Below are 16756 nucleotides of genomic sequence, written 5' to 3'. Positions count from 1 at the left end.
GTGGAGGGGACGACTGTTAGGGGAGGTATATTGGGAGTCAGATCCTTTTGTGGAGGGGGGGACCCCGAAGTGTCACCAAGGGCTAGCCGAAACCAGGGGCCCAAGAGGGGACAGGGTTAACACCCCAGCCAAGGCCGGAGCGCAAGCGCGCGGCTGTAGCGCAGGGAGCCCTGCAGCCAAGTGCGGGAGGGCGGGTGGGGCAGGAGGGTAAAGGGGCGAAGGGGCGGGGTGGCGCGGGGTGGGAGCGCGGCGGCGGGGAGGAGGGTCTGGGAGCCGGGGTCCGATTTGCAAGCGCTCTGAGCCTGCGTCCGCCGAGGGGGAGGGTTTCCCCAGCAGGGCCGGAGTTGCGGCTGTGCGCTGCTTCTGGCTCACAACGCCGACGACTGTCAAGAGAGTTGGGGAGTGGAACTGCCGGAAGTGTCTGCGCGCAGTGAGAGAAACTTTCCTGCTCCGGCCGCGGCCCGGAGGCTCGCCGCCCCAGCGCTCCGAACGACGATGCGTCCCGTTGACAACAACCTGAGCGGACCCGCGCCTCGGCCCGCCGCCCGCGCCTGCGCTCGCCTTGCCTCGGGAGAGGAAGACTGAGCCCCGCGCAGGCGGTTCGGGGCTCGGGGCCCGTTTCCTTCGTGCAATCAGTCCCCTCACGTCCCGGCGCCTTCCCCGCGATCGCGCGTCCCCAGCGCCCGCCGCGGCCGCCGGCTGCCCCCGCCCTGACCGCCGGACCGGACGTGCCCGCGGCCGCCGCTGGCAGCGCCTGTGCCATGGGGCTGCCCACTCTGGAGTTCAGCGATTCCTACTTGGACAGCCCGGATTTCAGGGAGCGCTTGCAGTGTCACGAGATTGAGCTGGAGCGAACCAACAAGTTCATCAAGGAGCTCATTAAGGACGGCTCTCTGCTCATTGGGGCGTTGAGGAGTAAGTAGGACTGGCGGGGGAGTGGGCACCCGGATCCAGAGCGTCCCCGCGGGGTGCGGGTCCGAAGGGTGGGTTGGAAGAGTCGGAGCTTCTTTTGTTTGAATGGATTTGGGGACAAAAGCTGAAGAGCTCCCCTGCTGGTGGCCAACAAAGTTTGTTCTTAGGTGTTCTTTACTTATTTACTTACATATCTACAGGGAAGGGAAAGTTCTCTACAGGGCACTGGAATATAGCCTGAGGAAAGTCGTTCAAAGTCATCTTGTTGTATAATGCTCCTAGAAAGATGTTGGGGACTTTAAATTTTTTAAAAAACATTGTTGTGTCTATTAATAGTTTGAACTAAAAAAGCCCTTAAGGGGGTAATCAAGAGTTTGTCTTAAGGATAAAATTAGGCTAGTTTAGTGATATTCAAAGAAAGTTATTAAAAATTTCTCCCGTACATCAGTAGCTCTTCATTGGACACAGTCATTGAGTTGGCTTTTTAAAAAGCAGACATTTGCAGTTTTGCCATTTTGTAAGATAATCGAAGACAGCATGGCACCAGTGCCTTTTAACTCTGCAAGTTTTCTGTGCGTCTTAGTTTTGGTTTGCATTGTGTGGGTGTTGGGTGTGTCATTGGGATGAAAGTTCAGGAGTTAAAGGCCAATCAGAACTTTTGAAGATCTATAGAATATAAAGACTGTTATAGTGTATAATATAGGGCTTCTTCCACCTCCTTTCCCATACACCTCCTGACCAAATTTTCCTGCCTCCTTCTTGTATCCTCTGGATCTTTGCTTTCAACTACTAAGAACCTAAGAGTATCTGAAACTCAGGAGTTTCTTTTACAGAGAATTGAGCACAGCTACATGATATGGCTTGTTACCTTTCCCAGGAGGTATCTGCATCTTAAAAAATATATATATATATATTTATTTCTTTTTCTTTTTTTTTTCCATCTTCAAAGGAGCCTGTGAAAAGTATTTGCATCTTAATAGAGGTTTCTGGACGTTTTAACTACTGAAATGAAGCCCTGGAATCTCTGGTCACTTAAAGCTGGGTGAATGAGATACTTTAAAAAGGTAGAGAGACCTTTGGGTGATCTACTAATCCCCAGGACATATATGGGGGCATCATCTTTGTATAACATGGTAGGGATGTGTGTGCCTAAAACTGAGACCATGCTAGCATCGGATCTATATTTTGAAACACGTATTAGCAGTAAGGAGGGAGCTTAGCAAGATATCTTGAAATTAGTGTGCTCCAAAATATCTTTTATTTTAACCATCCCAAATGTTAAAACATTTACTTAACCACTTGTGTTACTTAACCAAGGTAAAGATAATGTATTTTATGCCCATATTCACTTAATTTCTGAATTTGAGGCTACTACTGATAATGGCATTTACTGTGATTTGTGAAAAATATAGTTTGTCTGCAATTCTTGTCACCCTGCGTAAACACTAATGTGAACTGTCCTTCCTCTGGCTTGCAAATCCTCGTTAAAGTCTCACGGGACTAACTTCTTTGCATCTAAGACAGCATGATGCCTCTTCAAAAAGAGCTGCATCTCAGAGTGCCAAATGCCAAGCCAATTCTTGTTGGAGGTGCCAGATGTTCTACATTTTTCTCCCCGCTCTGCTTGAGATAAACTTTAGTGTTTTAGAAGTTGAAAATACTTACATACCTGTGATAAATGCTCTGACAGGTACATTATATTACGAGTGACATTACATACTTTATTATGTTGGTTGAATCTAGCTTTGTAAAAAGTCAGGTGATTCCCATCATTATAGTTTGTTCTTTCATTCATAAGTGAAGAAATCTTGGGAGTGTAGGCTCTTTGAAGATATAGGCCCTGCATCATTAATTTGGCTTATGTACTTAAATATGCAACCTGCTGTCTTTCTAGGATTCTTAAGTTTGTGGTGAGAGTGTATTGCTGTAACTAACATTTGATTATTACTTCTTTCATTATGAAAAGGAAAATATTTTATTCCTTGGTAAAATAATTCCTAACAGCAGCTGCCAAATAGGAGGGATTTTGGAGCAAAGGAACCCTTGAAGTCACACTATTGCACTGATTTTTTTCCTACCAAGCCACCTTTTGTCCGTTGGGGAGGATGCTCTGAGGCTGGGCTGCAGCTGCTTGGATAATAGGAGGAGTATGTCAAAAGGATTCGAGGCCTGCTTGGTTCTATCACTGGCTGCCCCTGCCCTGACCACTAGCCCAGACATGTCCCCTGGCAGAGTACCATGGGGCTGCCCATTCCACTGTGGGAGCCTCCCTGTACCATGAGTCTGCCCTCTCCACTGAGGGAGCTCTTCTTCCCCCAGTCTGTCCTGTTTTTCTTTCCTGCCTGGTGAGGACTTCACCTTCCCTAACTTTATACAGACTATTTCAATAGATGTATCCATTATCCATTTCAGTTTTTTTTTTTTTTTTTTTTAAGCACTGCACTGTTATTTTTGTTAATAATTAATGCATTCTTTTTTTTTTTTGGAGAGGGAGTCTTGCGCTGTCGCCCAGGCTGGAGTGCAGTGGACAGATCTCAGCTCACTGCAAGCTCCACCTCCCGGGTTTGAGCCATTCTCCTGCCTCAGCCTTCCAAGTCGCTGGGACTACAGGCGCCCGCCACCTCGCCCGGTTATTTTTTTGTATTTTTTAGTAGAGACGGGGTTTCACTGTGTTAGCCAGGATGGTCTCGATCTCCTGACCTCGTGATCTGCCCGTCTCGGCCTCCCAAAGTGCTGGGATTACAGGCTTGAGCCACCGCGCCTGGCCAATTAATGCATTCTTAATGTAAAATGTTTAGCAGACAATCATCCATGTATTTCTAAGCATATTATATTATTTTTATCCCTGTTGTTAACTTTTCCCGTGGGAGTTTTGGCTTGCACTCTCTTAGTTAATACACACCTGACCGTTCTGATAAGTCACACATGCTCCTTGCTCTGTGGTTCAAGTTGTAATTTCTTCAGTAGACTATTTGGAAGGCTCCTTTAAATTGAACTAGAAGATTTCAATTGAACTAGATGATTTCAATTTTAAATAATACATATAAGATACTTAACGTGTGTTTAAACATCTATTATTACGTTTCAGATTCATGTCCACTTGGAGAAAAAGGATACTAGTTAATTAAGTGTATTGACCTAGAGTTGGATTTGAATTTTGGTGTCATCAAGTACAGTGTGATAGTTGGCAAGTAAGTTAACCTCTCTTAGTCCTAACTTTCCTGTGAAGTGAGGAAAATCTGTAACAATCTTACCGTTAGGATTGTTTGGTCATTTTGTTATATGCCACATAGATATTTTGTGAGTGATGTTTGAAAATATTCTTACTGGTGAATAGTTTTAGTTAATGGTGTATGATTGAACATCTCTACCCTTTTCATCAAATGTAATTCTTTGAACTGTATCCTTTTAACAGGTGTCAGTCTTAAAATTTGAGCTGTGAAAGAGTCGGTTACTTTTGTTTATTAACTTCTTTTCCTTTTAGGAATTACATTCAAAGAAACATTTCAAAATTGATTTTTTATATAATTTACCCTTTACTTTTTCTTGTCTTTATACTTTTGAATTCAAAGAGTCATCTTTAAGTAAAATGAGCTTTCTCCTTGTAAGAATACACAGACCCCCAAAAAGAGACAAAAAGAGAATAGACAGAGATAGACAGAATGGAAACTTGAGTAGCAAGGATCTTTTTATTTATTTATGTTTTTGAGACAGGGTCACTCTGTCATCCAGGCCGGAGTGCAGTGGTGCAAACATGGCTCACTGCAGCCTCTCCCTCGTAGGCTTAGGTGATCCTCCCACCTCAGCCTCCCCAGTAGCTGGGACCATAGAAATGCACCACCAGGCCAGGCTCATTTTTGATATTTTTTGTAGAGTCAAGGTTTATACCATGTTGTCCGAGCTGGTCTCATCAAACCCCTGGGTTCAAGCTATCTGCCTGTCTCCACCTCCCAAAGTGCTGAAATTATAGGCATGAGCCATCACACCCAGTGCCACAAGATTTTAAGTGTTCTAACCACAGACACAAAAGTGATAAGTTTATGGGGTAATGATCATATCAGCATGATTTAGCCATTCTACAATGTGTGAAATATATATAACATCATGTTATGTCTATCAAAACATTATATTGTACACCATAAATACATACCACTTTTGTTTGTCAATAAAAAATTAAAAAAGAAATAAATAGCAAGAGTTATACTCATTGAGTTGAATTGATTGGGTGGGGAGAGCATTATCATCTTTCCTTCTCCACCCTAGCCTGCAGCATCTTGACTGTCCTTTCTTCCTTATTTCAGTCTTCTTCTAGTTCCCTTAAGCTGGAACTGGCCTGCTGTTTGGTCTGCTTTTTGGAAAATGTTTCTAAACTTGTATGTTTAGTATTGATCAAAGGAAAAAAAAGATAAAGGACTCTTGTATACGTTTAATTATTTCTTGTGATAATTAAATATACACAAGCATGGAACTATAATTCTATGCTTATAACATTCATGCAATCTTAAAAGAAAATCAGTTTACAAAGTAAATAAAAACAATATCGTGAAACCAATACAAAACTTGTCAGCAACATTTAGTTAATCTAATGGACGATGTTATTGTGCTGAAGCTAATTTTCTTCTCAGAGGTTGCTGATAATATCTGGTGTGTTGTTGGTGATTCATTTTCTCACTACTTTTCCCAGTTGCAACCTGCAGTTCTTGAGAATCTTCTTGCCCTGATGATGGCCTTCCTTCCATCAGAAGCTTTATTTGTTTATTACTCGGTCATATTGCCTTTGTTCTGGTAGCAGTTGTTCCTGGCACTAGTGATCCATGACCCAAATGAACATGGCACCGATTATGTTGATGATGTGGACAGTGCAGTCAATTAAGGCATTAGCCAGAGGAGAGCACAGTTTCTTAAAGGTGTCTACCCTGAGTGTCCACATACCTCAGTTTGAGATACACTGCTATGATATATTTTTGATTTGGGAATTAAGTAGGTGTTTTTAGTAAAGGAAAACCCTAAGTGCAGACAGCAGGTGGAAATGTCTTAGGCAAGATGAGGTACCTCTGCCTTTCATTTTGTGTTTCACTAACTCAGCTTAGCCTTTTTTCACTCAGTGTTTTACTTTTTAAGCCAGCTTTGATTTTTTGTGTGTGTTCTGGGCCCACTTTGCTACTAGAATTTTTGGTGGCACAAGGAAAGATTAAAAGGGGGGGAAAAGGCAAGTTTACAAAACTGGAGACTTCCCATAGTTACTGCCCTGTTTACTTGGTCATCCTTTAGCTTTTTGTAAGAACTGCCATGGTTTTAGGCTCTTTTTGGTTATTTAAATTTGCACGTAGTTGGGTTTTTTTTTTTGTAAGTGGAACTCATCGTGGACTCCTGTTTATTCGGCAAAGAGTCCCTTATTCCACTAAGGTTGTTTGCTTGTGTAGTTGGGCAGCCTAATCAGAGGTGTGGAGGTGTAATTACTTCAACCATTCATTTACTTCTTATAATCATTAGAATTTAAGTTAAATGAGCAGAAGTAATTGCATCTTTCAGATGAGCTGTAATTAATTTTAGGAACTAGTAGATTAGGAATGTGGTGCTTTAAGGTTCTGTTTCCAGAGACCTGTTGCAAGTAAAAGCAGTTATACTTGTGTTAATTTAAATGTGAGCCTTGGCGCTCATTAGAGTGAAATTAAATTGGGCTGGCTATTTACTTCCATCTTACCTCTCTTCTCATGATCTCCATGAGTTTAATAGGTGCTCTTTAACAGTATCTTTATTTCTCCTAGATTTCTTTTTTCAGCCGGTTGTAATTAAAGGCCTCTTCTGGGTTAGGTCAGAGAATGGGTTGCTGTTGGAACAAAAAACAGTTCCTGTCTAGTGGAGACTGGCTTAGCAATAACTGCCTTTTGCACTGCCTATTGCAGTTATGATCAAGGTACTTTCATAGTGCAGGAAACTCAGGTAACCACTACATTTTAAGTCATTGAAGAGCTGATTTAGCAAGTCTCCATTCATTTATTAACATTTCTTAGAGTACAGTGCTGATTGTGTTAATGATGGTGTTTAAGAATTATTCAGATTATATAAGATGAAAACGATAAAGCTTACATTAGGATTGGTTCCTTTTCTTTTTTTTTTTTTTGATGGAGTCTCGCTCTGTCGCCAGGCCGGAGTGCAGTGTGGCATGATCTTGGCTTGCTGCAACCTCTGCCTCCCTGGTTCAAGCAGGTCTTGTCTCAGCCTCCCAAGTAACTGGGATTACAGGCGTGTGCCACCACTCCCGGCTAATTTTTTGTATTTTTAGTAGACATGCGGTTTCACCATGTTGGCCAGGCGGGCGGGTCTCAAACTCCTGACCTCAAGTGATCCACCCACCTCAGCCTCCCAGAATGCTGGGATTGCAGGCGTGATCCATAGCACCTGGCCGGGATTGTTTTGGTGTCAAGTGCAGTTTTATTAATGTGTATATGGAGAATGGCAAATCTTTTCTCTAGATTCATAAACAGAAATAATATCCTAATATTTTAAAATGAGGAGATTAAGCTGCATTAAGTAAATGATATGCAACACTGAAATGTTTATTTTAGATAGATAAGAAAGGTTGAAGGAAAGGGGGGTTATTTAGTCTTAAGTCACTTTCATGAATATTGATTTCTTGCCAGAGCCGTGATTGCCACCTTTTCTGTCCCAGCCATCTCTGCGGTATAAATGGTAATTTCTGCTCATTTCAGCCTTCTAGGCAGGTGCCAGCCTCCCTGCAGCTCTACCTGCCACCCACCAATTTCACCTTGCAGCTCTTCCAGTCTTCCTTTTCCTCTAGCCTGCTGAATCTCTGCCCAGCATCTGATAATCCTTATAGTATATCTCCAGTGATTCAGGCCTCATCAACCATGGGCTGCTTCTTGCTGACTTTCATCCTGAAAATTAAAATCACGTGCTGAGGTCAGGCGCTGTGTCTCACGGCTGTAATCCCAGCACTTTGGGAAGCTGAGGTGGGTGGATCACTTGAGGTCAGGAATTCGAGACCCGCCTGGACAACATGGTGAAACTCTGTCCCTACTAAAAATACAAAAAATCAACCGGGCATGGTGGTGCACACTTGTAATCACAGCTACTCAGGAGGCTGAGGCAGTAGAATAACTTGAACCCAGGAGGCAGAGGTTGCAGTGAGCAGAGATCGCGCCACTGCACTCCAGCCTGGGTGACAGAGTGAGACTCAGTCTCAAAAAGAGGTAGTAAATAATAAAAACACTTGCTGAGTACCTGGATCTGTAAGGCACAGGGCCTGTACTCCGTGTTTTACGGCTGCCATGTTCTGAGTTATAATGGCTGGTTTTTGTATAAGCATAGCAACTTACATAACATTTGTTCACCTTAATGGCCCTTGATGCAAAGGAAAAGAGGCAGGATGATACCAGGACAGTCAATGGAAATGTAATTATTTTAATTATTTTGTCTTTGGCTAGGTGAATTTAAACATCAGTCTGGATATTTCTGGTAAGGTAGGTTCTTCTCTCTATGATTCATTTGCTCTTGATGCTTGGGCTGGAATGCAATACCGCGATCTTGACTCACCGCAACCTCCACCTCCTGGTTTCAAGTGATTCGCCTGCCTCAGCCTCCCAAGGAGCTGGGATGATAGGTGGCCGTTATCACGCATAGCTAATTTTTTTGTGTTTTTAGTAGAAATGGGGTTTCATCACGTTAGCCAGGCTGGTCTCAAACTCCTGACCTCAGGCAGTCCACCCTCCTCGGCCTCCTAAAGTGCTGGGATTACAGGGGTGAGCCACTGCACCTGGCCTCTAGGATTCATTTAACCAGAATATTTTGTTAATCAGAATACTCCATTCTTTATATCTGCAGTATTCTGATTCTGTTATCAAGAATCCAGTTATAATACTAAAGAAAATGTTTTGGTGGAACACAGATAGAACACTGTGTGTAAGGAATGTGAACTGTGGAATAGTAAGGTATCTTATAGTAGCTAATAATCTGTCAGTCGTCCCAACCTTTTTCCTTTTTGCAGACATGGGAACACATAAAAGAGGAAAAATAAGCCTGAATTTTCTAGGATTTTGAGAATAATTCTTCTAATTTAATTTTTACGTGAAATATAGTGGGGAAAAGCTAGGATAAAGCTGATAGTGGCTGGGCGTGATGGCTCACAGGTGTAATCCCAGCGCTTGGGGAGGCCGAGGCAGATGGATTGTTTGAGTTCGAGTTGGAGACCAGCCTGGGCAACATGATGAAAACCCATCTCGACAAAATATACAAAAAATTAACTGGTGTGGTGATGTGTGCCTATAGTCCCAGCTCCTTGGGAGGCTGAGGTGGAAAGATCGATTGAAGATCGGGAGGTTGAGGATGCAGTGAACCATGATCGTGCCACTCCACTTTAGCCTGGACAACAGAGCAAGACCCTGTGTCAAAACAACAACAACAACAAAAAATAATAATAATACGTTGTAGATTATTTTATGTAAAATCAATTATGACAGATTTTCAGTTCCAGTTTTTAGATTCTATGGTAAAAGTCTATTTTTTTTTATTTTTTTATTTTATTTATTTATTTTTTTTGAAGCAGAGTTTCTCTCTTGTCACCCAGGCTGGAGTGCAATGGCGTGATCTTGGCTGACTGCAACCTCCACCTCCCGGGTTCAAGCGATCCTCCTGTCTTAGCCTCCTGAATAGCTGGGATTACAGGCATGCACCACCACACCCAGCTAATTTTTTGTCTTTTTAGTAGAGATGGGGTTTCACCATGTTGGTCAAGCTGGTCTGGAACTCCTGACCTCGTATGATCCACCCGCCTCAGCCTCTCAAAGTGTTGAGATTACGGGTGTGAGTCACTGTGCCCGGTCCCCTAATTTTTAATTTTATTTTAATTTTTAGAGACAGGGTCTTGCTGTGTTTCCCAGGCTGGAGTGCAGTGGCTATTCAGAGGCAAGATCGTAGTACACTACCGCCTCAAACTCCTGGCCTCAATCAGTTCTCCCACCTCAGCCTTCTGTGGAGCTGGAACTATAGGAACATGCCACTGCACTCATCTCAAAAAGTCTTAATTTTTAAAGGTGTTTTTAAAATGCCGAACATGACATTCTAAAATGTTGGTTTATCTGACTTGGTGATCATCTCTGGGTATACTGGAGAGGATCTTCTATTTTGTTAAGAATGGGGAACCATCCTAGGAGGTTGTCAATGTCAGGTAATATGTAAAAAAAAAAATTGGAAAACTGCTGCCTGTATATAAACTTGTTAGATTAATAATAGTACTATCCCTGAATCTTGGCTTTACTCTGGAAAAAAGTAGGTAGACATAGAATGACATCCCTTTATTTGGAAGTTAGGCGCATTCATCAGTAGTGGAATTTCTATGATATTTCCTCATGCAAATCTAAAAAGCCATATTGCCTACTGCTCTATGAAAGACATGCCAAATAGTGTTCCCTCGTGTGTAAATATATACTGGAGCTTATCCAAATGAAAGACCCAGGTTCAGTTTTCTCTTTTATATACAGGAAAAGTGATGATTTAATTTGGAAGACTGGTCTGTGTCTGTGTGTGGACGGGAGTGATAAGGCACTAATAGAAATAAGTATTCTGTGTAGTGTATTATCCCTTTCAAATGAGAGCTATGTAAATTGGTTTAGTTCGCTGTTGTGAGAATTTTGTCTTCTTCATTTATTTAATTTCCTTATTCCTTAAAATGTCTGAATGAAAGATAGGGCCCAAAAGGGGTGAGGGTGGGAGTGGATAGCAAGGGGAAGCAAATTAAAGTCAGTTGTGAAAACAATTTACGCATTATGGTTTTGGAACTTGTATTAGACTTTCTTTTCCTTCTATGAAAAAGTTACTCTGTAATACTAGAGAATCAAAAGACTCTAAGACTAGCCTTCCAACTGTTTTGTTAATTTATTTTAAAACATTTTTAAATTAAAAATTAATTATTTGTAGAGATAGGGTCTTGCTATGCTGCCTTGGCTTGTCTCCAACTCCTAGCCTCAAGCCATCCTCCCACCTCAGCCTCCCAAAGTGTTGGGATTACAGGCACAAGCCACCACACCCAGGCTTCCAACTGTTTTAAAAGTTGGTTGTAATCCCATTACTTTGGGCAGCTGAGGTGGGAGGATCATTTGAGGCCAGGAGTTCAAGACTGGTCTGGGCAACACAGTGAGACCTGTCCCTATAGAAAAAAAAGAAAATTATCTGGGTGTGGTGGTGTGCACCTGTAGTCCCAGCTACTTGGGAGGCTGAGGCAAGAGGATCACTTGAGCCCAGGAGATCAGTGCTGCAGTGAGCCATGATCACGTCACTGTACTCCAGCCTGGGCCACAGAGCAAGACCCTGTCTTAAAAAAAAGGTCATTTTCCAAAATGGAGAAACCCCGTTCCCCGTTTCTACTAAAAATACAAAATTAGCCCGGCGTGGTGGCACATGCCTGTAATTCTAGCTACTCGGGAAGGGAAGGCTGAGGCAGGAGACTCACTTGAACCCGGGAGGAGGAAGTTGCAGTGAGCCGAAATTGCACCATTGTACTCTAGCCTGGGCAACAAGAGTGAAATTCTGTCTGAAAAAAAAAAAAAAAAAGGGCCCTTTTTTTTTTTTTTTTTTTTAAGTTGGTTGTGGAAAACTTAAGGAAGAACATTCTCTTTAAAAATCGTCAACTTTAGAGATAATCGAAGTGACTTTTTTAGAGGCACACTGTTTGTGGGAGATTTGGGAAAGCTGTGTACCATGAAATAATGATGTTGACATATGAGCTAAGGAGGGAGTTTTTAAAAGCAATTCTGGTTTTCCTTAGGGGTGACTTTTGCTAAGGTTATTACTTCTTGTAGTTCCAGCTCCATCACTGAACCTGTTTCTCAGTCTGTGATGTTTCAGAGCTCCTCTTCCATTTTCATTTTATTTCTTCTTCCTTTCTCTTAAATATTGGTGGTGCCTTCTCAGCTCTTTGACTGTTTGCTTTCCTTGTGTGATAACATCTGCTCCCAGGGTTCCAGCCCTGACCTAATTTTTCTAAACTTTGGGCCTGATTTTTACCAGCCTAGGAGATATAACTACCTTGGTGCCGATGTGCTTTAGGCAAATCAGACTCAATCTGTCAAAAAATAAGTTTTTCTTTTCCTCCAGCTTGCTCTCTTTGTATTCCTTTTTGTTCAGTTATAACATCATGCATCTGGTAATCTTCTCAGGAAACACTGAGTCCTTCTAACTCTTCCCATTTTTCACCCCATCCATTTTGTTAGCCCTATAATTCTATATCGAAAATATTTCAAATTTGATTTTCTCTGTCTGCATTAATATATTTAGTTTATATATAGAGAGATTAATGATTTTTTTCTTAGCTTAAAACAGAAGTTTATTCATATATATACAGCGTGATCCCGGCTCACTGCAACCTTTGCCTCCTGGGTTCAAGGGATTCTCCTGCCTCAGCCTCCCGAGCAGCTGGGATTACAGGGGTGCGCCACCATGCCCAGCTAATTTTTGTATTTTTAGTACATATGGGGTTTCACCATGTTGGCCAGGCTGGTCTCTAACTCCTGACCTCAGGTGATCCACCTGCCTTGGACTCACAAAGTGCTGGGATTACAGGTGTGAGCCACCGTGCTTGGTGATTCTCTTATAATTCTTGAGGTTAGAAATTTGAAATAAAAGTGCCGGCAATGCCATGCTCTGTCTGAGGTCTCTGTGGGAGGACCCTTCCTTGCCCTTTCTAGCTTCTGGTGGTTGCCAGCCATCCAGGGTATTCTTGGCTTGTAGATGCATCACTCCAGTCTCTGCCTCTACTGTCACATGTCATTCTCCCTATGTGTCTCTGTTTATTATACAGGCAGATGTCAGAGATATTGCAGGTTTCGTTGCAGACGGCTGCAATAAAGTGAATATCACAATACAGTGAGTTATGTACATTTTTTGGTTTCCCAGTGTATGTAAAGCTTATGTTTACACTATACATAGTCTATTAAATGTGCAATAGCATTGTGTCTAGAAAATGTGCAAACCTTAATTACAAGACACTTTATTGTTGAAAAATGCTAACAATCATCAGAGCCTTCAGCAAGTCATAATCTTTTTTGTTGGTGAAGGGTCTTTCCTGGATGTTCAGAGCTGCTGACTGATCAGGGTGGTGGTTGGTGAAGGCTGGAGTTCCTGTAGCAATTTCTTAAAATAAGACAACAGTGGGGTTTGTCCCACAGATTGACTCTTCCTTGTGCAAAAGATTTCTCTATACCATGAAATGCTGTTTGATAACATTTCACCCATAGTAGAACTTCTTTCAAAATTGGAATCTATCCTCTCAAACTCTGATCCTGCTTTTTTAAAGTTTATATAATATTCTAAATCCTTTGCTGTCATTTTAACAATGTTCACAGCATCTTCACCAGCAGTTGATTCCACATGGAGAAACCAATTTCTTTGCTCATCTGTAAGAAGCAACTCTTCATTTGTTTAAGTTTGAGATTGCAGCAATCCAGTCACATCTTTAGGCTCTACTGCTAATGCCACTTCTCTTGCTATTGCCATTACATCGGCACTTGCTTCCTCCACTGAAGTCTTAAACCCCTTCAAGTCATACATAAGCGTTAAAATCAACTTTTTCCAGACTTCTATTAATGATATTTTGACCTCCTCTCATGAATTACAAATGTTTTCAATGATATTTAGAATGGTGAATCCTTTCCAGAAGATTTTCAATGTATTTTGCTGAGATCCATCAGAGGAATTGCTATCTATGGCGGCTATAGCCTTAGAAAATGTATCTCTTAAATCATAAGATTAGCAAGTTGAAATTACTTCTTGATCCATGGGCTACAGAATGGATATTGTGTTCGTTGGCAGGAAAGCAATATTAATCTTTTTGTACATCCCCATCATAGCTCTTGGGTGACCAAGTACATTGTCAGTGAGCAGTAATATTTTAAAATGAACCTTTTTTTTTTTTTTTTTCCTGAGCAATAGGCCTCTAACCACACAGTGGATTAAAATATTCAGTAAACAGAGGTACTGTCATTCAGGCTTTGTTCCATTTCTAGTGCATGGGAAGAGTGGATTTAGCATGCTTCTTAAGGACTCTAGGATTTTCAGAATGGTAAATGAGCATTGGCTTCAACTCAGTGTCACCAGCTGCTTGGGCACCTGACAGGAGAGTCAGCCTGAAGCTTTGAAGCCAAGTGTTGACTTCTCTTCTGTAGCTAGGAAAGTCCTACAGACACCTTCTTCCAATAGAAGGTGGCTTCATGACCACATTGAAAGTCTCTTGTTTATTGTAGCCACCTTCATCCATGCTCTTAGCCAGATCTTCTGGAGAGCTTGCTGCAGCTTCTACATCAGCACTTGCTGTTTCACCTTGCTCATTTATCATATGGGGATGGCTTCTTTTCTTGTACCTCTTGAACCAACCTCTGCTTGCTTCAGACTTTTCTTCTGCAGCTTCCTCACCTGTCTTATAGAAATCATAGTATTGAAGAGAGTTAGGACCTTGGTCTGGATGAGGCTTTAGCTTAATGCAATATTGTGGCTGGTTTGATCTTCTCTACAGATCACTCAGACTTTCTCCGTATCAGCAATAAGGCTATTTTGCTTTCTTATCATTTGTGTGTTCACTGAAGTGTCATCTTTTTTTTTTTTCCTGTCTCATGGAACTAGGAGAAATGGAGTAGCACTTTTAATTTCCTTCAAGAACTTTTCCTTTGCATTCATAACTTGACTGACAACAGAGGCCTAGCTTTCAGACTGTCTTGGCTTTTGTTGTGCCTCCCTCATGAAGTTTGATCATTTTATCTTTAAAGTGAGGGATGACCGGGCACGGTGGCTCGCACCTGTAATCCCAGCACTTTGGGAGGCCAAGGTGGGCAGACTGCTTGAGCTCAGGAGATTGAGACCTGCCTGGTCAACATGGCAAGACCCTGTCTCAAAATTATAATAATAATAATAATAATATAGTACGTAAAAATTTAAAAATAATAAATTAAGGGACATGCAACTCTTCCTTTCATTTGAATACTTGGAGGCCATTGTAGGGTTATTAGTTGGCCTAATTTTAATATTGTTGTGTCTCAGAGAATAGGGAGGCACAAAAAGAAAAACAGAGATGGAGGACTGCCTGATTGGTGGAACAGTTAAAACACAGACAACATTTATTGACTAGGTTCACTGGCTTATACAGACACTGTTCATGGCATCCCAAAATAGTTATAATGGTAACATCAAAGAACACTGGTCACAGGTCATGATAAAGATGTAGCAATAATGAAGAAATTGTAATATTGTGAGAATCGCCAAAATGTGATGGAGTCAGGAAACCAGCACATGCTTTTGGCAAAGTGGTATCAATAGGCTTGCTCGATGCAGTGTTGTAAAAAACCTTCAGTTTGTAGAAAATATCTGCAAAGTGCAATAAAATGAGGTTTGCCTGTATTTTAGTTAGTCTTTCAATTTGAATAGAAACATCTAGGTGCCTAGAATATTTTGTGTTTTTTTTTTTTTTTTTTTTGACATGGAAGTTTTGCTCTTGTTGCCCAGGCTGGAGTGCAATGGCACAATCTCGGCTCACTGCAACCTCCACCTCCCGGGTTCGAGCGATTCTCCTGCCTCAGCCTCCTGAGTAGCTGGGATTACAGGCACGTGTCACCATGCATAGCTAATTTTTGTGTTTTTAGTAGAGATGGGGTTTCGCCATGTTGGCCAGACTGGTCTCGAACTCCTGACCTCAGGTGATCTGCCCACCTCGGCCTCCCAAAATGCTGGGATTACAGGCATGAGCCACTGCGCCCAGCCTTGGATATTTGTGTTCTAATTAGCTCTTACCATATTGTGGATGCTCAGTAACTACTGAACATCAACCAGTTTGCATTTTACTAAGGGCATGAGATGGAGGAGGATTTTGAATATCTGTGTAGTAAATGAGCCAGAGAATGGGGACTATGAATATACTGTTTCGTAGTACTTTCAGCAGGTTTTACGTGCAACTGTGCTGGCTTCTCTGTGCTAACTTTTCAGACTAGATAATCTAGGGGAACATCATCAGGAGTTAGAGCTTTGTTCCAGTGTTGGCATTGCCAGTAACCAGTATGGGTCCAAGCCATTGGCCCCATATTCTATTTTCATCAAAAATGACAGTAACATTTACCTTATATTCTTTGTAGGATTTTTGTGTGGGCCAATGGAAAGAATGCATAATAACATAATATGAAGATGTAGCATTTTTTTTTTTAACTTGCTTTTGGCAGTATCATTGTAACTCGAATTATTTCAGCTTTTTACAAGATTTAACTTTAACACATTCTTGTCAATGTTATTATCATAGTCCCTAAAAATGAGAAATTATTGAAATGGTAATGCTTCTCTTAGATGTTAAAGCATGGCCTTGTCCCACTCAAATTAGATCTGCTTAATAGGAAATGATTATAAGATATGATATCGTTTTGATTTGCCTTTTAAAAAATAATTATCTATCTTGATTTGAGAACTAAGAAAGAATGAGGTTGGCGTTTAGGGCTTAATGAACAGGCAATATAGGTTTTGAGACAAAGACATATCTGCTGATGCTTTAGTTATTCTGGCTCAGGTCAGTGGTGTACACAAATTATTTGAAATGATGATCACAATTTGCACTTCTCAGAAGTGAAATCAATAATTGGGCAATTTTACAAAATTAACCAGCCAAACTGCGGATGAGAGAACTCTTTCCCATGCCAGTTTCTGCACTGAAGACAGACAATGGCTTAGAAAAGTGCTTTCCTAGGTGTCTCTTGTGATACACAGATGTTTTGTAAATGTAATTATGCTGAAGGTGAGCTCATCCAGGCAGTTACTGGTGAGAAACAAACATGATGAAATTGATAGGGCATTGCTGGAG

The 16756-nt window shown here is 41.6% G+C and overlaps 1 protein-coding gene across 1 annotated transcript in view; it reads left to right on the top strand.

Annotated features, from left to right (window-relative positions):
- The first annotated feature begins 285 nt into the window (after positions 1-285).
- The window catches only part of ARHGAP42 (Rho GTPase activating protein 42), a 313699-nt gene continuing 297228 nt past the window's right edge, over positions 286-16756 (top strand). The window contains exon 1 of the mRNA XM_003910587.5: positions 286-915. Coding sequence (XP_003910636.2) covers positions 762-915 — 154 coding nt within the window. The 5' untranslated portion in view covers positions 286-761. The remainder of the gene's footprint in view (positions 916-16756) is intronic.

This window comes from Papio anubis, chromosome 12 (genome assembly GCF_008728515.1).
Source record: "Papio anubis isolate 15944 chromosome 12, Panubis1.0, whole genome shotgun sequence".
Lineage (NCBI taxonomy): Eukaryota > Metazoa > Chordata > Mammalia > Primates > Cercopithecidae > Papio > Papio anubis.
Note: the sequence above shows the minus strand (reverse complement) of the source record. Positions and strands in the feature narration are given on the sequence as shown.